Raw genomic sequence first — 26,977 nt, forward strand, 5'->3', positions numbered from 1 at the left:
TTGCAGGTACTTCCCATCCTTGTCCAGATGGAGTGAAATGCTTCAAACTGGCATCCAACCAACAGCACGGGCACGGCTGGACTGTCACAGCAAAACCAGGCTGGGAATGTGGATGTTGTGCTGAAAAGGCAGCTTACCAACTTAGTTAACAACAAACTAAAACCCGCAAATTAAACTAGTAGGCGTTCTTGCAGGACTCGTTTTAAACTAGAAACTAATACTCCGCTATAAAAATCACTTGCACTGCAAAATATTGATTTTTTTCTTTTTTTTTCCTGTGAAATTGCCATTGCTGGAGGCTAGACATGAAATTTATTTTTATTACAGTGTCAGTGTGGTGGTGTTAGAGGCTTCTCACCTCTGGCCCACAAGGATGTGGATGTTAGTCCCAAACCAGTGTTGACACGGCTGCGTTGCGTTATTGAGTGCCGTTGGTAAGCTGAGATGTCACGCAAAGGTCCAGCCCATCTGTCTGCAGAGATACCGAACAAGCAATGGCACTTAATTTATTGGACAAAACCTTAACAGGTTTCTAAAGCCATATGTATACCAGCTGTCACTAAATACTTTCATCCACTGCTTTTTGTTTGCTTTTTTTTCCCTGTTCCCTCAATATTTTTATATTTCTTTTGTGATGTTGTCTTCAACCTTTAAAAATGGTCTTTGTTTTGAGTTTGTGTTTTGGGAAGGTTCTTTAGTTGGTTTGTGCTGGGGTTTCTTTTGGGATTTTTTTGGTTTACTTTTTGTAAAGGATTTGAAGCAAATCTGAGAGGTGCTGCTATGAAAAATGTACAAGTGGGGACCCACTCTGTACAGTCAGTGCTTTGGCCTTATGATTGACAATATCATTTGCTAATGACAACAGCTTGAAAAATGCCAAACATCCAAATTTGGGATCAGTTGCATGGTTAAATGGCACCAAAAATCTTCCTGCATCATCTTCCTGTTGGTGGTAGGTTCATTTTCATCCTTGGATGGTTGAAAGGGAAAACAATCACGTAAAAGTAACACAGTGTGTGTGATAATGACTGTGTTTTGACAACACTGTCATTGTTGCAGTGGAACATTTTTAAACTTGGTATAAAATGTTAAACTGTAGCTAACATCCACAAAATGGTGCTTTGGACTCTTTGGTCCCGAAACAATGAATCAGGTGGGATTACGCCAATCTGCTAATCTGCACCGTTCATCCTTTTCCAATAGTTCGCACACAGGAGCAAATTAAGTGCCTATTTTTTGTGTCAGCCCTGAAGAGTATCTGGTTTTTCAGCCCTTAGTGACTTGTTAACAAACAGGTATCAGGACAGGCTGGTGAAGACCGGCCGCTGGCCACTCAGATGTGAAATAGCATCTCTGTACTAACTACAGTATTGATTCCCGCCTCCCCTCGCAAACTGTGTAATTTTCTTTTCCCTGCTGCTAAACTCAGTAACAATGTATGAAGAGCTTTAGGGGCCCATCAATGCTCAGAAAGGCTGCTCTTCCCTGGCATTCTATTGATTTTTCTCAAAGGCTTTTAAATTGCTCCTTCATTTTACTCAAATGCTCGTTTCATCTCTACTGGATGCCGGCATTTTTTCGTTGTGTTTAAACAATTGCTCCATTCACTGGGTTCCTAAACTGTGACGCCTTCTTATTACTGGGAGATAAACTGTTTAGACAGTTTTCCTTAATCTTGGATTAATCGTTCCTGTATCTGAATTGTGCTGTTCGGTATTCCTTCACTTCAAAAAAATAGAAAGAGCCTGTGAGGTCTTATGATCTATCAAGTATATGTGTTCTGTTTTCTCCCCCTATACTTTTGCTCCGTTCTTGCACAGCTTCGTTTTCCTCGTGCTTTTTGGTGTGCTGGGTTTTAATCAGTCCTTGCTTTCGCGTATCATAGTAGGTTAGATCGAACCTTTCCTTGGAAAATTGCTCTGGTGTTCCTGAACACCATGTTCTTGAGTGGGGACGTTGCCTCTGACCCTCCTGAAATGTTACCAATATTTGTCACACACGGTGACCATCTTGGTGTATAAATGAAACTGTATAGTAATTTAGGACTGTTTGGTTTTTTTCTGTTATCTACATAGATGTTAAATAAGGGTAGTAGACATTTAGTGTTACAATTTCTGAAGGCAACAAAGCCTGACTGACACACTGGGAAACAACTGAAAAATGACTGGCAGTTACTGGTTATTAAAGCACAGAAGTCTGACATTTATGCCGAGTTTGGCCCGTGTTGCTTTTGAAGTGGTACTTACTACACCTTCTTCCAACCCATACGCTCAAAGTCTTTATGATGCAATGCCCTTATTCTAAATTTCCCTTGAAGATACCCATCCCCTAGCCACATTTTTGCTTTGTACTATGTTACCTTGTTCTGATACACAAGACTCCACACTGAAGGTGAAAGCCCACAGCTTTCTTGAAGAGTTTACAGTTTAAATTGTTCATGCTTTTTCCTCTGGTGGCATCTATGATCAGAAACCATTTACAGTGTGTGACGGGATTCTGAAGCATTAAGGTTTTGATAAAACAAGTTTTCGATAAGATAAATTAATACCTGTGCTATTGTCAAGAGAAGAAATTTTATTTAGATAATTAAACTGAGGAAATGTGGGATACTTACAGTAGTATCTCTTTCAGATGCCAAATTGGGCTCACGGCAACAGGGTCATGTTGTGTTATTCAACAATTCTCTTTAGGTGTCAGATACCAGTTCGTGTTTTGAAGCAAACATGGTTCTTTGATGCAGAAAATTTAGCATGTTGTCACCCCTACTCTCCTCAAAAGTTGACATATTCAATTTTTTTAGGTTTATTCCTCAGCTACAGTTTTGGCGTTTTGTTCAATAACCACTGTGTTTATGTCACCTCTCCTACATGGAATAGTTTCCTTGGAATTTTGCTGCTGTGCTACTGCAAAAACTTGACTTGAGTCTTCCTACAGAACAGTTTTATCTACAGCAGCTAATAATAGATACTAATCCCAGACTGGCGGGGCTTTTCTATCAAGATCTGTCGTTTTGGCTGAGGGCTTTATCCTCCCCTTCCTTTCTGTGTACGGTGTAGAATGCAGTGACTGCCCTCGCCAGCGGTGACAAGAACCTGCACCTCAGGCACTACAAATCCTACCAGGGTTTGGAGTTTCCAAGTGCGTGTTTTTTCTTTTAAACAGAGTGGCGAGATCCAGAATTCATGAGGGAAGTTGAAGCAGCTACGGGAGTGGATCTTGGTTCCTCTAAAAATAATGAAAAAGGAGGCAAAAAGAAAGGGAAGAAGAAAAAATATCCAAATCTGACAGACTTGAAGCAGCAGGCGAACACTTCTCGTTCCCGGCTTGAGAAGAAAGTCTTCAATAAGTAAGATGCTTACGTTCTCTAAAGCTCGTTAAATTGCTGTTTCCCTTTGTTTCAATGGTACCTTCTGGTTTTAGGTTAACATGCACTTACTAGACATCTTTCTTCACTAACTGCAGAGCAGGAATGCTTCCACACCTCTGGAGGGTAAAGAGTAACAGGTACCAGGGTTATTTCTTGGAGAATGATTTTCACCTAACTTACACAATTTCCCAGTTAATTTTTTTTTTCATTCTTGTTAATTTTTTTTAATCCTTCAATTGCTGTAGCAGCTTCTCTGGATGATCATTCATTAATCGGATGCTACTTTACATGTGCAAATCGTACTGGATCTGGAAAGAAGCTGATGTGTTCAGAGTGACACAACAGCATCAGACACGCCATAGTAGTGTAGATGGAGTGAAAATGAAGTTTTTCCTTTTGAAAGCCTAAGATGGGCTGTCCTGAGCAGAACTTCAGCTAATAAAAGGATCTACGTTTAGCTCGAGAAGAAGCTGTTTGGATGGTCTTGGCATTTAGATGTGTGGAACAAAGGTGTGTCCATGACTTATGGAGACATAGGCAAGTTAACCTGCAAACAGGGATGCTGGCTCCCGTGGGAGGGGGAGCCTACCGACCCCAACCAAGTTGAACGGGTTTTGCAACATATAGCAGCTCCATATGTCCACTCTTATGCCATTTCTGATATCTAGTCTTGGTTAGATGTGGCCACAACATAAATTTGCCTACACCTGCTCTTGCCTTTATCAAATGGGAAGCAGCTGAAACACTTCAGAGTTCACATGTCAAAATGAAGTAGTCAAAGGAAAGTGAAGAGTGTAAAGTTGTCAAATCAAATATCAAAATTATTATTACAAAATCATTAATGGTGGGTTATTCCCTAAATATACTGGATGAATTGAACAACATCCAGGGCACAATACTTGTTTAAACTCTATTTTCCCTTTTCTGATGCAATGGTTATAACCACAAAGCCAAATCCACATTGCTTTAAGGTACAGAAATAGCATGTTTTCTCTGAAATTCTCATGTCACCTGATCTTAGTTAGAAGTCAGAGCCATACAGTTCTGACGATCAGAACTTCATATCGGCTTTAACAAAATAAATGTTAGAAGCTGGTTTTGGTTCGCCCAGGTTTGTGCTAATGGTTTTGAGTGTGTGTTAGTACCAGGCTTAGGGAATCAAACCTGTCATGTTTTAATGGGTTTCATGCTTTGCAGCACTAAACAAGATGATAACCTTGGCTGCTTATAACAACCCCAAATTACTTGAAATGTATAGGTGATAAACCCAGGCTCTAGTCTGCCAATAAAGTTAAGTGAAATTGCACACAGATCATCAAAGTGGGATCTCATTTCATTTACAGTATCGCACAATCCAGTGGTGCTAATGTAAAACCTACACGACACAAAAGTGTCAAGGCCACTCTGCACTGTTAAAGGCTCGCTTTTCTCCTACCAATTAAGCAACATTTGAAGTGCAAAACCACGACCACATTTTCCTTACTCTGGTGACCTTATTGGCAGAATTTTATTAAAAGTGTACCTCTTCTGAGGTGTTTTGTCAGAATCTTGGTTTTCATTACGGCTGCTGCTGAGAAAATCTTTAATCCCACCATTTAGAAGCATTATTAAGAAGCATCCTCCATTTTCAGATGTTTCAAAATGGCTTTTGAAATGCTGTTGCAGAGAGCAGTTGGCTAGAACAGAAGTCAGCGGAGCTGGAGTGGTGAGCGGGGCCCGATGCTGGAACAGGCCTGTGCACACTCCAGGTGGATGTCTTGTCCTCATTTTACTGCACAGCCTGCAGCACCCTCTGAAATTATAACTGCAGACTGTGACAGTGTAGAATCTAACAGCGCTAAACTTGAAATAAGACACTCTAGAACTCGCCAATTGTATTGCTGATGTAGGAGACACCAAATAGTGCCCGGTTCTTAAATGGGATGTAGTCCTTCAAGCTGGTGTAGCTCCCAGTGTGGCAGAGCATCCAGGCCATTGCGGACATGTGTTAGCAAATAACTTCCTTCTTCATAAATAGAGGCAGGGTGACACCTGAGCACACCTGCAAATATCAGCCTCAGATTGCTGAGCTTTTGTGCTAGAGACACCTGAAGTAACCCATAAAAATGGGAACTCTAGAATCCAGTGAAGAACAAAATTCCCCAGGCAAGATGCACTTGGCTGCACACAAGAGCTACTGCAGGTTTCTGTGAGGGCAGATACACACAGCATGGCCTTCTCTCCACTGATGCTGCTGCTTTTCTCTCAAGGGTGGGTGTTGAGAGGATGGACCAGACTCCTTTCAATGGTGCCCAGTGATAGGATGAGGGACAATGGACAGAGACTGAAGCAGAGGAGGTTCCATCTAAACATGAGGAGAAACTTCTTTACTGTGAGGTGCCAGAGCCCTGGACCAGGCTGCCCAGAGAGGCTGTGGAGTCTCCTTCTCTGGAGACATTCAAACCCTCCTGGACACCTTCCTGTGTGATCTGCTCTGGTGAACCTGCTTTAGCAGGGGGGTTGGACTGGATGATCTCCAGAGGTCACTTCCAACCCCAAAGGTTCTGTGATTCTTACTCCTCTGGAATCATGAACCCATTCCTCTGCCTTACCTCTTAAAGGTTATGGAGGCCTGCTCTCTCCTTGCCTTTTATTAGAGTCTCCTGCTCCTATTCATGCTAAGTATCATTTTCCTTACCCTCAAAAACTGAGCTGTGTGATGTTCATTCAAAAGTTTGCGAAGGGGGAAAAAATGCAGGTGTCTTCACTTGCCCAGTCCAAGGGCAGAGCAGTCACTCTCAAAAGAAGAGAAATCTCTGGGCATCATCTTTGCTGGGAGGAAACAATGGCAGCAAATAAGAGCAGCAACATGGGGGCAAACCCTCACCAGATTTCAGAGCACTAAAAAGCTTAAAAGCTCCAAAGCTCATTCCTTTATTTCCTTTTTGAATCTGAAGAACACTCCAGAGCCACCTTCAAGCACAGCAGGTGCTGCAGAAGGCTCGAGTGCTCACCCATCATGAGGCAGCAGAGATCTCATTCCACTTCATAGAAGAATAAGATATTGGACACACTGTCCTAACTATGCCAAACTCCAAACACTTCACTGTTCCGCAGCAGTTCATGTCTCTGCATAAAGATACATGACAATCTCTGGTGTTGTGCTTGTGGATTAAATAGTTGCTACTCAGGAATGGGAATACTGCTGGTGTGAGTAAAAGTGTCTTATGCTGCCCATGGCTGATGAAATGGGATTTTAGTAACCTGTGAAAGTTGCTGAATGAGTTGTAGTTACATGAATTGAACAGCAAACCCTTCCCTCAAAAATACATTATTGATTGTGCAGGTTGGTTTTCTGAGTACTAGGGTTTTTAGATCCTGTTAGGTACCTTTAGTTCTTTTTTCCTCAAGAGCAGTTAGATGCTTTTGAAAAAATCAAACTTGATATGTCTGGCTATCAGAAATAATGCTAGGAGGGTGGAATGAACAACCATTCGACTGAAAGACTTTGTTTACTCCTGTTAATAAAATCATTGCTGAATTAGACTTTATGTATTGCTGCAGCTAATTTAGTTAACAAGACAAATTTGTTCAGCCTCATCAGTGAAGTGTTCAGAAGTCTCATAGTGATTAATCATAGTTCATTTTTCCCCCAACATTCATAAACATCCTCTGAAATTGGGTATAATCAACGTAACTGGTTTTGTTTTGTTTCTCTTTCAGAGGCGCTATGAAGCGGGTGGTGAATGCAATGAACCGAGTGGACCAAAGAAAGCACGAGAAGTTTGCCAACCAGTTTAATTATGCACTGAATTAAATTGTAATAAAATGAAGGGTAAAGAGGATTAACAAGGGTGCAACTGCACAAAACCTTTATCACAGATCTTCATATTGACACTAGAATATTGTGTTTGGAACATTTTTACTTGGGTAATTTTTTAAATTGTTTTCAACTTTAACTTATTTTATAATGAGCATTAATTTTGGCGAAAATATGGTGGTATAGAATGCTATGTGTTTAACACATAATTATTTGAAATGTGTATGAAATACAGCGTGTTTTGTGACTTGTATGTACTCCGGGTAAAACGTTTGGGTTTGGGGGTTTTTTCCTTCTTCATGGACTCAGGTAATTTATACCTCCTCTGCCAACATGCATGTTGTAATTTACCTCCACTTTTACACCTTTGGAAAAAGGATGCCTTAGATTTCTACCAGTGATGACAATTCACAGAGTAATTTGCTCAAGCTTCTATTCTAGCAAGTGCACCACATCAGGCAGCAGAGTGGCTCCTGCAGGGCCTCAAAACACCTCTTGTGTGCACACCAAAAAGAAAAAAAATCCAAGTCAAGTGATGCCTTCAGATCATGAATGGAGTAGAGTTTGATTTCAGCAAACTGAAATCCAGGAGCTGTGCTGGGGGAGAAGCTGAAATGACGAAAGTCATCCTGGGCTGCTTCTTGTCTTCCCCACTGTCTTTCAGAACTACATATGCAAAGCACGTTGTGAAAGTTTGTAGAGATACTCAGAATGTGCTGCAGTTTACCTGGTACCAAAAAGCTCCAGCACAAAGTGAAAGTGTAAGGTTTTAAAAATCGTTCAAGTAACATTCCAAACTTGTGAACTGCCTGGTTTAAATAATTTTAGATTACATCAGTTCTCAGGCCTGGGAGTGCATCTAAGGATCCAGATATGAGCAAGCATCTGGACTCTTAGGGCAACAAAAATGATGAAGGGAGTGGAGCATCTCCTGTGTGAGGAAAGGCTGAGGGAGATGGGGCTCTGGAGCTTAGGGAGGAGAGTGAGGGGTGACCTCATTAATGTTTACAGATATATAAAGGGTGAGTGTCAGGAGGATGGAGCCAGGCTCTTCTTGGTGACAACCAATGATAGGACAAGGGGTAATGGGTACAAACTGGAACACAAAAGGTTCCATTTAAATTTGAGAAGAAAATTCTTCTCAGTGAGGGTGACAGACACAGGAACAGGCTGCCCAGGGGGGTTGTGGAGTCTCCTACTCTGGAGACATTCAAGACCTGCCTGGACACCTTCCTGTGTAACCTCACCTGGGTGTTCCTGCTCCGGCAGGGGGATTGCACTGGATGAGCTTTCAAGGTCCCTTCCAATCCCTGACATTCTGTGTGATTCTGTGTGTGACTCCAGAGATTTAACAGACACACTGAGGTCAAGCAGCTGGATCCAGCGTTGTTTGTTCGTATTGACTGGGTGCTTAACCAGATCTCCCAAACCTGCTTTGCTGGCTATAGTCACGTTCTTAAGCAGAGTTGAACCAAATGTTGACCAGTCGTGCTCTTGCAAGGTTTCCAACAGCTTTAAGCGTATCAGAGTATCAAGGAGGATGGAGTGTTTGAAAATCAGTTTCAAAGTGAACTGCAGAAGTCTTCAATGAAATCCAGAATACAGATTAGGATGGATTCTCTACTGCACTGATTTAGTCACTCACCTGTTGGAGGTGTTTTCTATGCATCAAGAGACTATAAGAATTCAAAATTAAAAGCTTCTGACCACCTCAGACAAAAGCTCATTTACAGTTCTGCCAAATACCTCCTGACTTGCGCAATTACTGATTAGAAAGCAAATAATACTGAATCTTGATAGTTTATCTTGCAAGAGCTCTGCAGGTTGGAATGTTTTCAACACAGCTGGTCAGAAGTTATGCTTCTGAACTACCAGAAATAATAAATAGGCAACTAAAAGCAAGAATTGCAAAAAATACCTCCTGCTTTCTCTTTTTCCTGGGTCCATCTGTAGTTCTGCTAGAGGAAGAATTTTTAAATAGCATCTGTCTCCAAAGATCCAGCATACCTTCAATAAATAGAAATCCTTTGGAGTTCAAAATAAATCTACTTTTTAGATACATCACAATACTTTGCTTACAGGAGTTTACAAATTTGAGGTCTCTGAGCTCACCAGCTTTTCAGTCATCTTAGTTGCTAAACTGTTTGTGTGACATTTCTACTGGAACTTTTCTATTCCTGGCCTTGGGGCTTCTGGGGTAAAAAAAAAAGAAAGGAAATAAAAGTATCATTCATATAATCTCTACTGTACGTTTTTGTTTTTATACCTCAATCAAATGCCTTTGCAGTTGTACTATAACCTACTTCTGGAGACACTGATTTCCAGGTACCTGAACACCTCGAATAATTAGGTCCTTAGAGCATTGTTAAGGTGAATAGTTGTAATACAGGTTGAATATTTTGTATTTCTAAAAGAACACGGTAACTTTGAGCTGCAGTGAGCTACGCTAATGCATCTAAGTCATCCTTTTATAACTAGTGCTGTTTCGGTGGTTAAACAAGAACTGAAAGTGAAGACTTCTCCATGGTTACTTTTACCTGAGCAGGTGGTTGCATCTGGGCAGTAAAACACTCTGGAATGTATGAACCTGGCACTGTTTAAGGATGGAATATAAGGGTCTGGCCTTCTAATACAAAGAACTTGGTGACATGAATGAGCTTGATGTGGAGTTAATGGACCGGCTTCTGAATAAAACCAACCCTTCAGCACATCCCCTCTGAAGTTACTGAGACAGGGTGATGGGTTCATACCTTGTACGTGATACCTTGTGATTTTGTAGTCTCTAAACTCACTTGAGGCTTGGTTTTAACCATCCAGGTGTGGCTGGAAACTTCTAATAGAAAACTGTAACCCTTAAAAGCTCCTAGAAACTTTGTGGTGTTTTGTTTGTAATTATTGTTTTGGAAGCAAGACAAAGACACGGGATTTGCAAGCAGTTCTGCATGGACAGTGCATCATGCCGTGTAAAGGAATCTGCAGACTGGGGAGGGCATCGGTGAGTTCAAAGTGGGCTTTATTGAAGAAGAAAACATAATCATTTGTGTAAAACAAAAAAATATACCTGTTCTACTTAAAGTGGCTGTGGAAAGGAACAATAAGAATGTTCTTAATCATAAGGAGCTACTAGCCAGAAGCATTATTGAATCTCAGGAACCCAACAAGCAAAACCCAGTTCAGCACATATCAGCGTAGTTCAGCAGCAATAACCATGTGGCAGCCGCTGACACTCTTACAAATACCTGGCTGCTCGTGCAACTGCACATGTAGCTCATCCAGTGTTATTAAGCACATTAATGGTTTAAATCATGGAGGTGATATAAACTCATGTAAAGGTTCTGCATCAGAAAAGGCAAGAACATCTGGATCTTGCAGCAGTACTGAAGTGATGAAAATTGGTCATTTAAAACACTTCCTGTTGAAAGCATCGTGGAAAGGCTGGGGTTGGAAGGGACCTCTGGAGATCATCTAGTCCATGATACTTCATGGAGGACACTAGACAGAAAGTAAAACAAAACACAAACTTTCCAGCTTGCAGTCCCCAGGCTGGGCCAAGGGAAGGCTGGATCCAGATCCTCGTTCCCTACACACCTACTATTAAAAACACCATCCAGTTTCCCAGGTTCAGGAAAGTGAAGCTCCCTCATAGCAATTGTCACCAGCTAGAATATCAGCCTTTAGGACCTCCTGGACACCAAAGCCTGAGAGAAGGGTGTTATTTCAAAAACTACTGGAGAGCAATTTGTCCATGTGTCTGTTTTGAGATGCACTGGAACAGCTACATTAAAGTAAAACAAAAACAATTAACATCCTGCTCCTGGGTGAAAGTAACACTTGAGTTTACATCTGGAAACACAAATGAGAAGCTCTGCTCCAAACAGTGTCCAAGGAAAACACAGTGCTGGGAGCACAGAATGGAGTCAGGTCCACAGCAAGGTGAGAAAGAAAAAGGAGGGTAGAGACTGGACGTGTCAAGGAGAGGTGATGCAGGAGCAGAAGGCAGGAAGGGCCAGTGGCTTTCCTGGCAAGGGCCACCATCCCACAGCACCCAACACAACCAAGGGTGGTAACAGAAACAAGATTCATCCAACCACTGAAAGTCCTCTGAGATAAAAAGCAGGTCTAGAGCCAAGTCATCAAGGCAAAACCAAGGTGAGAGTCAGTGCAGTACAAAGCCAAGCAGAACACCAGTATCACAGCTTGGGCAAAGGCCTCTACATAAATGCAGTTCCCCTGCACCCAGCTGGAGGGTTGAGACCCTGGTTTGGTCTCACAGCTCAGCTGGTCTGGCAGTCGGACCCAAGGGGATGCAGCTGTGCCACGTCAGTGAGATCCTGAACACCTGGCAGGGTGTGGGATGGGGAAAAGCTGGTGAAAGGCCAGTGAGAGAACTTAGATCCTGTTGGTACATCCAGAGCCCTAGGAGCATCCCTCCTAAGTGGATGTGGTAACTGTCCTTTCCATTATAAAATCATCTACAGACATTGAAGGGTTTAAGAAAGAGGGTGAGAGTCGTGGCAGGAGCTAATGCCTCAGAGCAGCAGCCTAAATCATGACTAGCCTGGACTCTCCTCATCCAGCAGTGCTTGTGACCCCTTCAGCTGAGAGAGATGCCACAAATCCCAAAACTTAGCACATCCCCTGGAAAACCTGTGTGGATGAGAGTGGGGTCTGCCTGGGAGCTGGACAACTTGTGACCTATGGAACAAAGTTATTGCCCTTCCAGCTGCAGGAGTCTGATGCTGCCCCTGAAGGAAAAGAAGGTAAGAGAGCTATTAATTACTCATGTTTTTAAGTTGGTGCTTTCACAGAATTGTAGAATCATTTAGGTTGGAAAAGACCTGTAACATTGAGTCCAACCATTAACCTAACACTGCCAAGTCCACCGCTAAACTGTTTTACTAAGTGCCACATCTACATGTCTTTTAAACCTCTCCAGGGATGGTGACTCCACCACTGCCCTGGGCAGCCTGTTCCAATGCCTCACAACCTTTTCCACGAGGAAACGTTTCCTAATATCCGAACTAAACCTCCCCTGTGCAACTTGAGGCCATTTCCTCTTGTCCTATCACTTCTTACTTGGAAGAAGAGCCCAACCCCCTCCATACTACAACCTCCTTTCAGGTAGTTGTAGACAGCGATAAGGTCTCTCTTCAGCCTCCTTTTCTCCAGGCTGAACAGCCCTAGTTCCCTCAGCTGCTCCCATCACACTTGTGCTCCAGACCCCTCACCAGCTTTGTCACCCTTCTCTGAACTCTTTCCAGCACCTCAGTGTACTGAGGGGCCCAAAACTGAATGCAGTATTCAAGGTGTGATCCTCCTCTTCCTCTCCTTCAAAGCTGATCAAGTAGAGAAAGAACTAATGTTTTTGTTAAGCCTTTTCTATCAGCTGGTTCTGGGTAGTCCAGAGTCTAAATGTAGTACCAGCTTGGAAGAGCGGTTTGGGACTGGCTCTGGTGTACTGGAGGAGGCCATTCTTGTTTAAATGCTGGTTCCAGGCTGCACCAGAGCCTGGGCAAACTGAGCTGGACTTCAGTGCAACCTGTTTCTCTGCCTTTAAATGTCTGTAACATAAATAATTGTCATTTGGCTTTTTGGGTAGAATTCCCTTTGCTTTTCTGCCTCTTGCTGCTCTGAGCACAACTCCAGTGCTCCTGTGCCAAGGGCTCATAGGTTTTTGCTTTAACATCAGGAATGCCCTCTGTCGAGGGGTTAAGGAAAAAGCTTATTAAAGTTGTTTAAACGTGGTGCTAATTAGTTTAGATGTAATGAGCAGCATTAGGCGTCTGGTTACTTTGAAAGGGATTGTTGAATAACCATTTCTGCCGACATTCCAATTTGCATAATGACAAGGTGTTGGCCTTGCACCCGCCATTAATTTGCTATATTTGTAATGCCATTATGGAGCCACTCTTATCCTCGCACACTATAAAAGGTATATGGAAATATAATATATGATTCTGCTTGTTTTGAAATTGCTTTTGGCTATCTTTGAATTTTTGTAATAGTATTTTTGGCAGTTGAAGGCTAACAGCACCAGGAGGAGAGTCTGCCACACGTTTTTACTAGGGCTGAAATTAGATTTTGCTTCCATGCATGCGTGTGTTTATTTTCCCCAGTGCTGAAGCAGAAGCAGCAAGCAAGAGTGTGATCAGGTTTGCTGTAGACTGTGCTCAATGCAAACACGCTGCTTCACTCAAAATCATCCCTACAAGACGTAGTGATGGTTCCATAAGTCCCAGAGAGTGGTGTTAGTTGTAAATCTCAACATATTTAGCAGGTCACAGAGGGTGCAGCTTGGTACGACAAACCTGGTCAGCACAAAGAGCTGAAGGAGCCCCAACAGCTCATCCAAATGCTCTCCTGCTGCACTTCTCTTGTTCCCCCACAGTCTCTGGGGACCAAGGCAGAGGAAATATTTGTCACCCTGCCTGTATTAAGAATGGAAAGTTGGGAATGAGTCCCTTTATGTGCAGGACAAGTTCTCGTAATGTATGTGTGTGGTTTTGGGGAGAGGAAAAAAACAAAGTAAGAAAATGAGCAACAATCAAGATATTTGTACTAAGGTTAGTAGATTAATGTGCCTTCTCTTGAAAAAGCAGTTTACCAAAGAGGGGTGAATCTTTACTCTGTCAATCATCACGTCACATAAATATTTCTGTGACTTGCAGTTCTTTGCTGTAGTGTCATCTCTCCCTCATTGTCATTGTAGGATGTTTCTGGTTTGTGACATTACAGAGAAGAAAATGTAAAAGCTGTGTTTTACAATAAAGGTTAGCACTTTGGTTGGAGTGACAGTTTAAGCTAGCTGAGGTTTTCAATATAATAAGATTAAATTATTGAATCATAGATCAGGTTTAGCTGCAGTTTGTCACATTGCCTGACCCTGCATGCCCCGACTCTTGGGTCCTGCCCACGAGTTGCCCCTGTGCCCTTGGTGTTCCTCTATTGATATGGAGCACACCCATAGGATTCCCAGCATCCACAGGATTTCCCCTGTACGGACACTGCAGATCTAGCAGCTCCAGGTTTGCAATTCTGTGATAACCTCCCGAGCTGCTTTGAAGCTTATTCTGTGTGATGAATTCACATCTCGGCCAGACAGCATCAGGGAAGTAGAAGGAGCTCTTGCTGTCAGGGCTATTTTCACAGCGACAATCATCATTCTGTCCACCTGAGGCACCTGTGTGGCGTGAGCATGTGGTTCAAAATGCTATGGGCAGAGGGGGAAAAATGCTTACAGAGCTGCCCCAGATATAGCAGAATGTTTGTCTCGCCCACTTTGTGAGACAAACTGATTGGGGTCCCATTTGTTTACTTGCCTGTCCCCTTCATCTTCAGCATCCACGCTGGTCTGTGCCTTCATTTACATCCCACAGTCTGACAACCTTCCAAAACAATTTAAAAATCTTCATTTTACTTGCTCTTAAGTAAGGCTATATGGCAACAATATGTGCTTGCTTACTCTTTGGGACAGAACCTGAAGACCAGAACTGCGCTGACATTGTAGAATAATGCTCCTTTGAGTATTTAAATACATCTCTGAGCAGAACAGTTTTATACATGTAATACAGGAATTAATGGATATTTGCAGACACGGGAGGCTACGAGAAGACATCACAGTGTATTTTGGGGAAATGGATTTAAGTTCATACAAACAACTTTTTAAACATTTTGCTTATGTAGCATAATAGAAACATGTAACATGACTGTGAGTTCAGGTTTACATTACATGTGATAAACCCCTGAGAAAAAGCACCTCACTAAACCCACATTCACTCCTCAACTGGAAATAACACTAAGAAATTTTGGAGGGTGATAATATAGAACACTAGTTGGAAAGTATCTGTCTGTATTTATGTGCTTTTTTTCTGTTGTTTTGATTATAAGACATTTTACTGCTGTTCATTCAGTGAATGTGAACAACTGAGATTTGTTCACTGTAAGTTTAAATATCTGAAGCATAATAAATGCAGTTTTCTTCTCAATCACTTCTCACTAATACAGGCTTGCACCCTTGGATTTCACATTGACTTGATGAGAATTAGTTCAAATATGTGCTGATGCTCCAGATCTGTGGTACGTGCCAACGACTTCCCTTGAAAATCCTGAATCAGCCTCAGATTGTGCTGCTCAGTGTATCTGAGATGAGAATTTGTCCTCTGGCAAACGCTTTGCTAAATGTCCTCTTGAATATGTTCCGCATTTTGACTCCCTGAACGCTAAATTTTATGAATTAATAATAAAGTAATTAAAAAAAAATTCACTCACAGAACAAGCCAGAGCAAACACCTCCTACTTGTATCATAATCATCTTTCCCTCAGACAGTGGATCGTTCGTACTGTACCGGGTCTATTTCTCATTGCTGACTCACCGAAAACGTGCTCCATTCCTCCCCAAACCCCTGTGTAGGAGCACAGACCATTGCGTGTGGTGCAGCAGGTACACCAGGTAGGTCCTGTGTGGGAACCAGCTTTTGGGCCTTGCTGGGAGGTCACTGTGGCAGCTGTGGTGGCTTTTTATAACTCTCTAGTATGATAACCTCAAATTGCTGCATCGAGCCCACTTTCATCCTCTTGAAGAGCCGGAGTATCAACAGGGAGTAATACTGATGATGGAATTAGGGAGTTTAGGTATGTGAGAGCTTCTAGCTTTAGCACAGCTGGTGCTGAGCGTTTAGCCCAGGGATGTTCCTCAACAACTGCCCTGTGCTGATACCATCAAGCTTCTCCTGACAAGTCTGTAACCGCACAGCGATCCAACACCACAAACCAGCTGTGGTCCAGGGAGCATTGCTGGAGAGTTGGCTCTTTGGTGCTAATGCTCTAGATGGCCTCTGCATGACACTGTCCTGTGACTGGACACTTGAAGAGACAACGTGCTGGTCTGCACATCGGAGAAGAAAAGCACCAGAGCTGAGGCTCTGCAGTTCTGGGCCCCTCAGTTCCAGCAGGACAGGGAACTGCTGGAGAGAGTCCAGCGCAGGGCAACAAAGATGCTGAAGGGAGTGGAGCATCTCCCATGTGAGGAAAGGCTGAGGGAGCTGGGGCTCTGGAGCTGGAGAAGAGGAGACTGAGGGGTGACCTCGTTAATGTTTATAAATATATAAAGGGTGAGTGTCAGGAGGATGGAGCCAGGCTCTTCTCGGTGACAACCAATGATAGGACAAGGGGTAATGGGTACAAACTGCAACACAAGAGGTTCCACTTAAATTTGAGAAGAAACTTCTCAGTGAGGGTGACAGAGCCTGAACAGGCTGCCCAGGGAGGTTGTGGAGTCTCCTTCTCTGCAGACATTCAAACCTGCCTGGACACCTTCCTGTGTAACCTCATCTGGGTGTTCCTGCTCCAGCAGGGGGATTGGACTGGATGAGCTTTTTGAGGTCCCTTCCAATCCCTGACATTCTGTGATTCTGTGAGATCAGACCTCTGGATGAGGCATTCAAGCAAGAATCAGCAATAACTTCCTGAACTACACTGAGAAAGATACCTGTTTGCAGCACTGCTCTAAAATGTGAGAAACCTTGTTAGATCGAGTTTAATGACCAGGAATCTCACTCCTTCAGCCAACAGCTGTGAGTAGTGATACTCACAGGAGCAGGTTTCCCTGTCGGGATGCTAACTGACCTGGAGTAGGAAAATCAGCTACTCCAAAACTCTGAGCCTGTCGGAGCTGAATTATTTTCCACCTGGGGGAATTGTTTGAAGCTCCCAGAGAGCAGACAGGGTTTGAGTTATCTCTTAATTAAGCTGAGTCCTGTCTTATCTGAGCTAACAGTTCAGCTACTAGTAGTGCTGGCTCAAACCTGGTCAGCAACAGGTTAGTTTTACAGTGCGGACAAGTCTCCTGAATATCCATTTCCCAGTGTACCTGTTTTTCTCCTGCTGGGAGGAGCTGTACTCCAAGCACCGTTTGTAATGTTTTCCCCGAAAATTTACTTCAGAACATCTTTTATCGTCGAAGTTCCGATTTCTACAAGTGCAAATGGGTCTGCTCCGAGACTTCTACCTCTTGCACCGTTCTGAGTGAGGGGAGGTGATTACCCGAGCAGAGCTGGCGTGCCCGCATCCTCCCCGGGGCTGCCCACAGGCTGCCGTGCCCCAGCACCCACCCGTGGAACGGAACCCACGGGGGCTGCAGCGCGCAGCCGGCTCCCCTTGCTGGAACACCACCCGCCCGGGCACGTTTTATTTCCACGGGGGGGCTGAAACCTTTTATTTGTTTCCACGGCGGCTGCCAGATGTGCCCCAGGCGGGGGAGCCCGGGGAGGGGAAGCAGGAAGAACTAGCCGAGGGGGGAGCGGAGCCCGGGCAGCAATTTGGAGCGGGGGGGATGAGCAGTGCTCATCCCCTCTTTTTTTGCTCCCCAAAATCTCTCCGTAAAACGCTGCTTTCTTACAATCCCCGCTGGGAAGGCAGCCGTCAAGTTTCTGGGCTAAAACCAAAACGAACAATAAACCAAAACCCACAAACATACCAACCCGCCACAAAACCACCCGCCCCCCGAAACAAAACAAAACGCCAAACAAAACCAAAATTAAACCAAACACTAGTGGGCAGAGAGAGCTCTTCCCCGCGTGACATTTGGGGTCTCGCAGGGAGTGTGGAGACGGGATGAAAAGTGTCTTTAGGGCATCGGGTGAGAAGCTGCTGTTATAGCGGTGGCCAGTTCGGGATGGTCGCAGCCGTTATAGGCTTCTTATTTGCAATTAACTAAAAATAGAATAGATTATAACATATAGTAGTTTAATAATCGGAAAGGCTATGGTAAGGTTAGTCTTTTCTTTTTAGTAGCGAATCCGAATGAGACAGCAGATTTATAAAATTTGCACAGTTCCAAAATAAGAGACTCCCCATGTGCGGAAACACAGGAGACATCTCGGATTCTTTACGAGAGAAAGAAAAAAAAATCTCAATATTGCACAACACCAATCGGCAAATCCAATTAAGAAGATGCAAACAAGGGAAATATGAAAGGAAATTCCCTTTCTCGCACAAGAAGAATAAAGTTTATTTGCGTATAAGAAATACGCTCTCACAGTAAACGAAACGAAAAAAGGATGATGCAAAACACCCCTCCGAAGGTCTCCTGAGCCAGGCGGTTTCCAGACGAACCTCGTCTCACAAACATTCAGCCGAAAAGCAGGGACTCGCCACCACGGCAAAACGCCGTTTTCTTAAAGTTTATTGATTGATTTAAAGTGTTTAGCAAACAAAGTGCTTTCTATATCATCTCTTGCTCATTGCTCCCATACCTTATACATTAATTATAAAGTTAAAACCTTTTTTTTTTTTTTTGTAACAACCAGAAATATACAGAAATGATTAACGTGAAAAAACCACAACCCCGCGCCCCAGCAGCCGCCCCCGCCGCCCCTTCCCCGCGTGTCCGCGGCGGCTCGTCCACGTTCGCGTTTCGTCGAACTGTGACGTAATAAAAAATGACCGTGGTCACCGTGAGGTCACGGGAGGGAGTGGCGCGTCGTTGCCTCAGCGATGTCGAGGGACAGAACCGATAGTTCTCTGTTTTACCCTGAGAGTCAAATGGGTACATAATATTTTTACAAGTCTTTTAAGAGTGGCCAGACCAGAATAAAAACGAAGCAAAAAAAAAAAAAAAAAAGATAGAATAATCAAACCCACATAGCAATGAGGGACAGTGAAAATAAAAATACCGGTAACGATGATTTACATCTACTTGTATGTACAAGGGGGAGAGAGGTTTTCCTCGTCCCCGCAGAAGCTCAGTCCGGACACGTCGCGTATAAAAAGGGTCGTAGAAACGATCATGGGCGGTGGAGCCGCCGTGGGGTCGGTGGGGCCGAGGGATCCTTTGGCCGCCCCTTCCCCTCCCGGGGCCGCTGCCAGGCGGTTGTTGGTTTCACAGTTTGGGTATGGGGGGGACGGAAAAGCCGCACGGTGACCGGTCCCCCAAGCGCCCAGCCGGGCGGCCCTTCAGGGACGGCGGGGAGCAGCGGGAAGGGGCCGGGGGATGAGGAGGAGGAGGAACGAGCGTCGGGCTTATAGGTGCGGGGTGTAGAAAGCCGGAGCGCCGTAAGTCTGCGAGCCCAGGACGAAGGGCGAGAGGACGGCGGGGCTGGGCAGGAAGGGCAGCTGGGCGGCGCAGACCAGCCCGCCCGCGGGGTGTCCGGCATAGCTGCCGGGGCCGTGCATGGAGAGCGGGTTCCCCATGGGGGGCGAGTGGCTGAGGGGGCTGAGCCCCCCCGGCAGCGCCCCGCCGCCCAGCCCGCCCCCCGCCCCGCTACCCCCGCCGCCCCCGCCGGTGGGAGCGCTGGTGTCGGCCCCCGGGTTCTGCTTCTTCCACTTGGTGCGGCGGTTCTGGAACCAGATCTTCACCTGCGTCTCGGTGAGGCTGAGGGAGAGCGCCAGGTTGAGGCGCTCGCAGACCGACAGGTACCGGGTGGACTTGAACTTGTTCTCCAGCGCCACCAGCTGCTCGTAGGTGAAAGCTGTCCGAGCCCGCCGGGGCTTGCCCGACTTGGAGTCCGAGCCCGTCCGCTTCCTCTTGGGCTTGGCCTGCTGGCTCTGCTGCCCGGCGACCGGAGCCGCCGGCGGCTGCTGCTGGGGAGGCGGCGGGGGCGGTGGCGGTGGCGGCGGGGGTGGGACACCGCCCGCCTCGCCCGGCTCGGCGTGGAGGTGGCCGGGGTCGGGCTCGCCGGGCGCCGCCGAGCTGGTGGTGCTGCCGCTGCTGCTCTCCTCGCTGCACAGCTCCTCGTCGTCCGGCAGCTCGCTGTCGGGGCTGCGGCTCGGCCGGCTGCTGTAGTCGAGGTCGCACTCCTCGGGCTTGTAGAGCTCGCCGTCCTCTGCGGAAAACCGACAGCAGCCGTTAGGCCTCGCCGCCGCCGGACCCAGCTCCCCCGCCCGGTCCCCAACCCGGCCCTCTCCGTTGCGGCCTCCCGGGGTGAGGGCAGCGAAGGGAAACTGTCCCCGTGGCGCTCTGCCCCGCCGTGGGGCGGATCCAACCGCCTGGGATGCCCGCTGCCGCTGGGACGGGGGTGCTCGGGAAGCGGGGCCGCCCTGCCCGGCTCCCCGAGGGCCTTCCGTGGGGTCGCGGCTGGTCCGAGCCTCCCGAGTGCTCCTCCGGCTGCCCTGTGCCGGGGGGGAGTGAAAGGATAAAGTTGTTCAGAAGCGGCCGGGACGGGGCTCGGAGCCGCCTCCGAAGCCGCTGCGGGGGCTGGAGCGCTCGGGCCGGGAAACGGCTGTCCGGCCCGGGGAGGCTTTGCCAGCGCTGCCCTTTCCGAGCTGCCCATCTTCGAGAAGTGGACAGGGCAGGGGATACCCCCCCACTCCCCACAAAACACTCAGCGGCCGGAAAGGCCTTTGGGAAAGCAAAAGGGGGTCCCCGTGTCCCCCGCAGGGCCGAGGGGACAAACCCCCACACTCCCTGCCGGGTCCGGCCCAGCCGTGTTCAGGAAGCGGACAGCACAGATGTCCCATCGCTATTAGCAGTTGTAGTGACGGAAATCTCCGCATCGATGGGAGATCTGCTCGTTTTTGCTCTGGCACTTTTAACCCTTTCTCGGCCTGGTTTGACCTCTTGTCACTTCCTGAGATGGAAGTATTAAAGTGGAGTAAATACTTGTATTGATTAGCGGAGCAGATACAAACTTAATTAAACTCATTTTGTGTAATGTACAAACTAGTTAACGGTCATTTAATTTATTTGGGTTTATATTACGCTCCAATTACCGGGTCTCCATCGGAGAACAGGGTAATTATCCGATATTTAAGGCTATTGGACTTCTGCTGACGGTTCTGTCATTATGAACCCTGAAAGCAAACGGCATTTTCCAGAAGGCCGGTTCCTCCTGAGCCCGGCCTGGGGCTCGGACCCCTCGTGGGAAACCGGGGGGGCAAATGCTCTCCACTGTCTCTCACCGCCGGGACAGGGATTGAGGGAAGCACCGCGGGGCGGTTTGGAGACAGAGGCCCAGAAATAGCATCGTTTTTAGACGGTGCTTTCCCACACTCTCCAACTTCCCTCCACTCGCACCTGCACCGGGGGTGCAGCTCCGGGAACCCCCTGATCAAGGGATCCTTCAGCTTGGTTAACCGGTATATGCAAATAGAAAGTGAGTCGCTCATCTATCAAACATATCCCGTGCGTACTTTCGTTGGTTTTAATCCTCAATTAACTGAACACGCTATTGCATCTCAAACTTGGTCCGTATGCTAACGCTGGACACCCTAAAGCCCGTAAATAAGATTTGGGCTGTTATTTAAAACGTGTGGATTTTGCAACGAGCTGATTTCGGCTAATGTCAGATACGGCTGCCTCGCTAGGAGAAAAAGGGGCAGAAAAGTTTATTGCAATCCTTTTCACACGGAAATTATCCCTTTATATCTCGGGGTTCATTACAAGCCCTTTCCAGCTCCCTGTTCCAGCCGGAGAGCAGCAAACCCGCGGGATCGCCGCATTACACAGCTGAGCACGGCTGGTTTTTCCCCAAGCCGACAGTCTGGGTGCAGAGGAGCGTCCTGCAACCTGTAGAACCTGTTACAAATCGCAGCGGGTAATTTCTGCAACAAGAATTCATTTAAAAGTGCGGGTAGCTACAACTGCGGAGCAGATCTGGGGACAGAGCGCAACGCCAGCACCCATCGCTTTCACCCATGCTGGCCAGAGAAGGTGCAGTGCGTATTTTAGAGCTTGTTTTTTTTCCAGTAAACTCTAGGAAATCCCAGTCGCAGCTCAACCAAAATTTTCTTTAAACAGAAAAATGCAGCCCGAATGCATTTGGCGATGGACACTGACACCGGGCTTGCGGTTTTGTTTCTGGAAGGTGTTAAATATTAATTTAACATGGAGTTTTAAGTGTTATTTTTAGCATTACATGAGTTTTGCGAGTGGTGTGTGACAAGCACTATTTTCTCCCTTTTTTATCAGAAAGCCTTTGCATTTTCCGGGTATTGGTACTTTGCTGTCCAGAGCTGCTTTTTGGAACAATTCTTCCAAATTAAACGACTGATTGAGCTAATGTTAATTACAAGAGGGAAATAGAGGAATTAAATTTCGTTGTTTTCGAGCAGTCCCAAATCAATTCGTGACTGTCACCGCTTTACATTAAATTAAGGCGGTAGGACCGAAGAACTATACGTGAGGAGTGCCCGGGAAACTTGTCAGCAGGCGAAGCCCTCGCCCCTCCGCGATGCTTCCCAATACATTCATTTTTAGAGAAGTGCTAGTGCTGCATTTCTCTCCTTGTCTGGAGATAAAAGTGTGAGATTAGCGGTAGGCTGACCTCGTCAGTCTTTCTGATGGCCCAGATCTATTTAATATGACAAAAGTCAGATGAGTTTAGACGAATAATTACACCCCCCCCCCCCCCCCCGCTACATGCGGCTTTAAAAAATATCTTTCGAATTCTATTAACGCCTCGTTCCCGCTTTTGCTTTAGAGATTAAAAAATACATCTGTTGTTGCAAAAAGCTCGGGCTGGAGCAGATTCCAGACTCCTTTCGCTGACTAATTTTAATTGAAAGAGTCATGCTATGGAGGAACTAGAAAGCTCCGAGTCCTCCTCTCCCTCCCCAGCCGTAGAGAAATTCTTATTCTCTATCATAGAAGTTTATCCCCCGTCACTCGCAGCCCCTTCTCTCCCCCTCAGGACACCGAATAGCTATAGATATTTTTCACAACTACTGTCTTTTCCCGGGAACGCTCCTCTCTCGCCAGAGTCGCGATGTTTAGAGGTGAGAAAGTTGGGATATTCGGACCCAGAAAGAAAAAGCAATCTACAGCTTGGGTCGAACGCAATTCCCGATCAATAGCGAGCCCTAATAAGTGTAATAGGTTTTAATCGAGTAATTATCCGAATTTTGACCCTATAATTTAGATGTTAGGGAAGAGTTTGCAAGGTGCTTGAAAGAGATATGCACAATTCGATAATAGGATATCGATCCAGGCAGTCCTACATGCCACTCTGGGGCGATTTCCCCCATTATCCAGCCTCTTTACGCTGCTAAGCACATTTTACCTTAAATGTAATCGAAGGAATTTAATTGTTTTTCCAGAGATAACCAGCATTTTGTCACAATTAGTCTGATTTGTCCTAAAAAAAGCCAAGGGGAGAGAGAAAATTGAATCTGTCGCCCAGAGCAACGGGCAGGAGGCTGAGGCGGGGGGGGGAAAGAGATGGGGAGAGCGGGTCTGGAGCCTGGTGAGAAGATACATAAAAGTCATAAATGCCACCACCGAGGCGAGGATCCGTGTGGGCACATACAGGTTTCAGATCCCGGAGCTCCGGCCCTCTGAAGCCTCAGCTCTAGGAGCCGCTTGCGAGTTTGTTTGAGCCGGAGCTCACAGCCAGGGGTGTCTGTTCCCGGAGCGGGGAACAGGATGGCGGGATCCCGGCACCCCCGGGCCCTATCCTGCCGCTGCGGGGGTGCTCGTTAAAGAGCCCGGGGTGTTCCCCACCGGGCTCGCCGGAGCAGCCACCAGCCTCGACCTGTCCCTCCTCTCTGTTGAACCCCAACACACTTTTCCACCTCTTTACACCCAGCAGCAGCAACGCGGGGAGCGTTTGCACTTCCCCGACAGCCGCCTGCCCCCAGCGCCCCGGCTCCCGAGGCTGCCAGCGGGGGAAGGATGGTCTTTAAAAGCATGCAAGCCTCCTTCCTCGGGGATCTGGGTGCAGACCCCCCCCATCCCAGGGGTGCTCCGAGCACCCAAACCTACTTACTGATCAGGTCTGCGGACTTCTTGCACGTGTCGAAATCTTCAGCCAGAGCCTTTTGCTCGGGCAGCTCCGTCCCTGAGTCATCGGGCTTGTCCTCCGTCCCCAGCGTGAACTCGGTCCCCACCGATTTGTACAAGAGCCCGCACTGCCGCCTTTTGCTGTTGAATTTGTTAGGGTCCAGGATGTCGAGCACGGAGAAGGAGGTGGTTCTGTGCACCATGGGCAGCGCGGCCACTGGCCCCTCTTGTCCGGGGGTGTTGCTCTGGTTGTCCCCTGGCCTGTCCCTGTTTCCAGGGCAGGAGAAGAGCGGCAGGTCGCCGCCGGCCGAGAGCCGCTGCTCCCCGTGGCTCTCCATCCCTTCCCCGCCGATGCCAGCGGCGGCTGGGGAGGCTGTCACCGCCGGGATGGAGATGTCACCGACCTTGTCTCTGCTCACATTCATGACTCTTTGCAGAGCCCCTCTCGGTTGCAACTTCCCCCCCCCCCCCCCCTCTTTTTGCTCTCCCCCCACACCCCCTCCTCCGGCGAAGTTGAGCTGGAAACTCCTCCCCGGCCCCCGCTCCGGCTCAGGACGAGCCGCTGCCTTCAGCTCCCCGGGGCTGCGCTGGGTCCGGCCGCCGGGAGCCTCCGGGTGTCACAGGGTGATGCTGGGCTCAGAGCCTCCACTCAGCTGCTCCTTCTTCTTTCTCATCATCCTCACCAGGCTGCCCAGGCTCTCCTGTCCCCCCTCTCCCTCTCTCGCACACATAGACGCAGAGGCGAGGCTGTCTCGTATTTATGCATTCATATTTAGCACTGGATTGTAATTGGCTACAAATTAATCCCTTGCCCGTAATAGTCTGTAATCTTCATCACTGGAGGAGAGAGACGGTGAAAGTGTGTGCCGGGGGGAGGGGGGCAGAGAGGGAGAGAGCGAATGAAGGATGGTGCTGGCTGTGATATACTTGGCTGTCAGCTCTGTTTCAGCACACCTCCACTCATCTGGAAAGCATCTAAATAGCCTTATTTGGAGAAGTGGGAGGAGATGACGCTTTCTTTTAAATAATTGCGGGATCAATATAAAGAAGATATTATAAACAGAAAATGGGAACTTAAGGTCTCCCATCCCTAACAGTGGAGTTAGATGATCAAAAGGGGATTATGTGTGTGTGTGGGCTCAGAGGTGTCAGCCCCCAGCACCTGTTTCCCGTCCCTGCTGGTTTTATTAAATTAGAACAAAAGGAGAAAATTATGGACGGAGGTTTAGTGGTTGGAGCGGGGCTTGTGTTTGCGGAATCACGCTGCCACACGCACACACCCTCCTCTCTCTCTCCCTTAGCTAATTAATTAAAATTAAATATCAAATGTAAGTGCCAGGCAAGTGCTGGAAGAAAATTATTACGTTTAAACGGCACAAGACAAAACACGACGATCAATAAATTCTGAGTAACTGCGAGAAAAGGTCTGTTCCCTCCTATGCAGGAATAAAGCAATAACCAGACCTAACCTCCACTTAAAAAAAAAATACTCTCTTATTAAAAGTGGTTTTAATTATGGAAAATTAAGGGATAAGAATAAAAGTTATCTGTGAATTATAAACCCCGAGTTTCTTTCCCTACCTAATTTCCTTCCCTTCCGTGTATAGCTGTGTGTGCGCCGATCATATCAATTTCATTCTTGTTTTGGACGCTGCAGTCGCTACTCAGTTTGAATTAGCTGCCAGGAAAAAAAAAGGGGGGGGGGGGCAGGAAAGTAGAGAAAGCATAAAAGGAAAATTAGATTTTTTTTTGTCTTTGAGGCTGGTGACACATACAAGGACAGGTCCTTTGCAATTACCGCGGGCAATGATCCTTTAGAAAGCAGAAATTAAAAGTTGGGAGAAATAATGGGTAAAACAATCAGCTTGTAATTTTGGTAGGGCTTGGACATGATTAGTCCATCAGCGGGCTGGGCCCAGGGGAGTCCCGCTGAGCGGGAGCCCACAACAGCCCCCGCTCATATATTATACACCAGCCCTTAGATTTTAATCAGACACCACAACAGTGTCCTTTCCCTTTTATGACTTTATTATGCTTTATCTTTAAATTATAAATCACCTCCTGGGTTGAAATGGTATGTATAATCTCCGATCACGGGTAGGTAATTACCTCTCCCCCTTTTCCTGACCTTACTGACGGGGCTGCCACGAACACAGAGCGAGAGCGAAGTTTTAATCTGCATGTGCACACACTTGCACAAACACCCGTCTGTTTGTTTGCTTGTTTGGTTTTTAGCAGCTCCTCTTCCCTCCACCTCCGCTCGTGCCTCCCATCTCTTATTTTCTTTCGGCTAATTTTCCCCTCGCCCTCGGTTCTGCGATATTATTTATGAAAAGTAGATAGTAGTTCAGGTAGATGCCAGTGATTTGGCTTTATCAGTTTTGCTGTGGTAGTCACATGCACTTGTACATTTTTCGGAGAGAACGCGGTTTTGGGGGGGATGGCGGCGGAAGGGATTATTTTTATTCCCGAGTGAGTACATTTTAGGAAAAATAAAATCTTAATTCTAGTTAAATCTCTGTGCCCGGTTGCCCGAGCAGGAACAGTCCCCAAGAGAGCAGGATCCAGAGCGGCTAAATTAGCACAAATTCCCGGGCTTGCGCTGGGTGTTTGGAGGGGTAGGAGCCGCATCCCCAGGGATCACAGAGGCGCCTCTATTTCACCCCGACGTGTTCGCAGGCACCACCGGCCCCATGGGCACCGATAGACACAACCCCCCTGGCGGGGGGCAGAACTGGGGGGCAGCGGGTATGCTGGGGAGGCACAGCCGGGCCCCATCCCAACGGAACCCCCAGCCCGCCCGGCGCTTTTGTTTGTTGGCGGTTTAAAGCGAGTGTTATAAAGATGTTCTATTGCTCCTAATCACAATTGATTGTCAATTAGAGCCTCATTTGTGCAATCTCCATCCATCTGCCATCTCTGGTTATCTGTTCACCAGAAAGTTAGCGCTGATTATGGGGCCCTAGATGAGTTGTGACATGTAATATCTCTCCCGTGATCGGGCCGGGTGACCGGTCCCGTTTTGCTCTCGAGGCAGACAGTCCTTTCCATTTTCCTTGCAGGAGGGACAAGCAACAGCCTTTCCCGGGCGAGCGAG

The 26,977-nt window shown here is 46.7% G+C and overlaps 2 protein-coding genes across 3 annotated transcripts in view; one reads left to right on the forward strand and one right to left on the reverse strand.

Moving 5' to 3' along the window:
• Positions 1–9,404, forward strand: part of UVSSA (UV stimulated scaffold protein A) — a 63,349-nt gene extending 53,945 nt beyond the window's left edge. For both annotated transcript variants that reach the window (XM_065060335.1, XM_013369536.3), the window contains 2 exons: positions 3,163–3,346; positions 7,070–9,404. In XM_065060335.1, coding sequence (XP_064916407.1) covers positions 3,163–3,346; positions 7,070–7,163 — 278 coding nt within the window. In that variant the 3' untranslated portion in view covers positions 7,164–9,404. The remainder of the gene's footprint in view (positions 1–3,162; positions 3,347–7,069) is intronic.
• Positions 9,405–18,214: 8,810 nt separating this feature from the next.
• On the reverse strand, positions 18,215–24,282 carry NKX1-1 (NK1 homeobox 1). The gene is made up of 2 exons (XM_065062944.1): positions 23,867–24,282; positions 18,215–19,987 (listed from the first exon to the last, which is right to left on the reverse strand). The coding sequence occupies exons 1-2, from the start codon at positions 24,216–24,218 to the stop codon at positions 19,185–19,187; spliced, it is 1,155 nt and encodes a 384-aa protein (XP_064919016.1). The 5' UTR covers positions 24,219–24,282; the 3' UTR covers positions 18,215–19,184.
• Positions 24,283–26,977: the final 2,695 nt, after the last annotated feature.

The sequence above is a fragment of the Columba livia genome, chromosome 4 (genome assembly GCF_036013475.1).
Source record: "Columba livia isolate bColLiv1 breed racing homer chromosome 4, bColLiv1.pat.W.v2, whole genome shotgun sequence".
NCBI lineage: Eukaryota > Metazoa > Chordata > Aves > Columbiformes > Columbidae > Columba > Columba livia.

What these genes read in the sequence shown, in the direction of transcription:
- NKX1-1 (XM_065062944.1), bottom strand. Translation starts at nt 24,218, where the DNA reads ATGGAGAGCCACGGGGAGCAGCGGCTCTCGGCCGGCGGCGACCTGCCG. An exon ending in GAAGTCCGCAGACCTGATCA is followed by an intron (nt 19,988 to 23,866) that starts GTAAGTAGGTTT and finishes GGTTTTCCGCAG; the next exon opens with AGGACGGCGAGCTCTACAAG.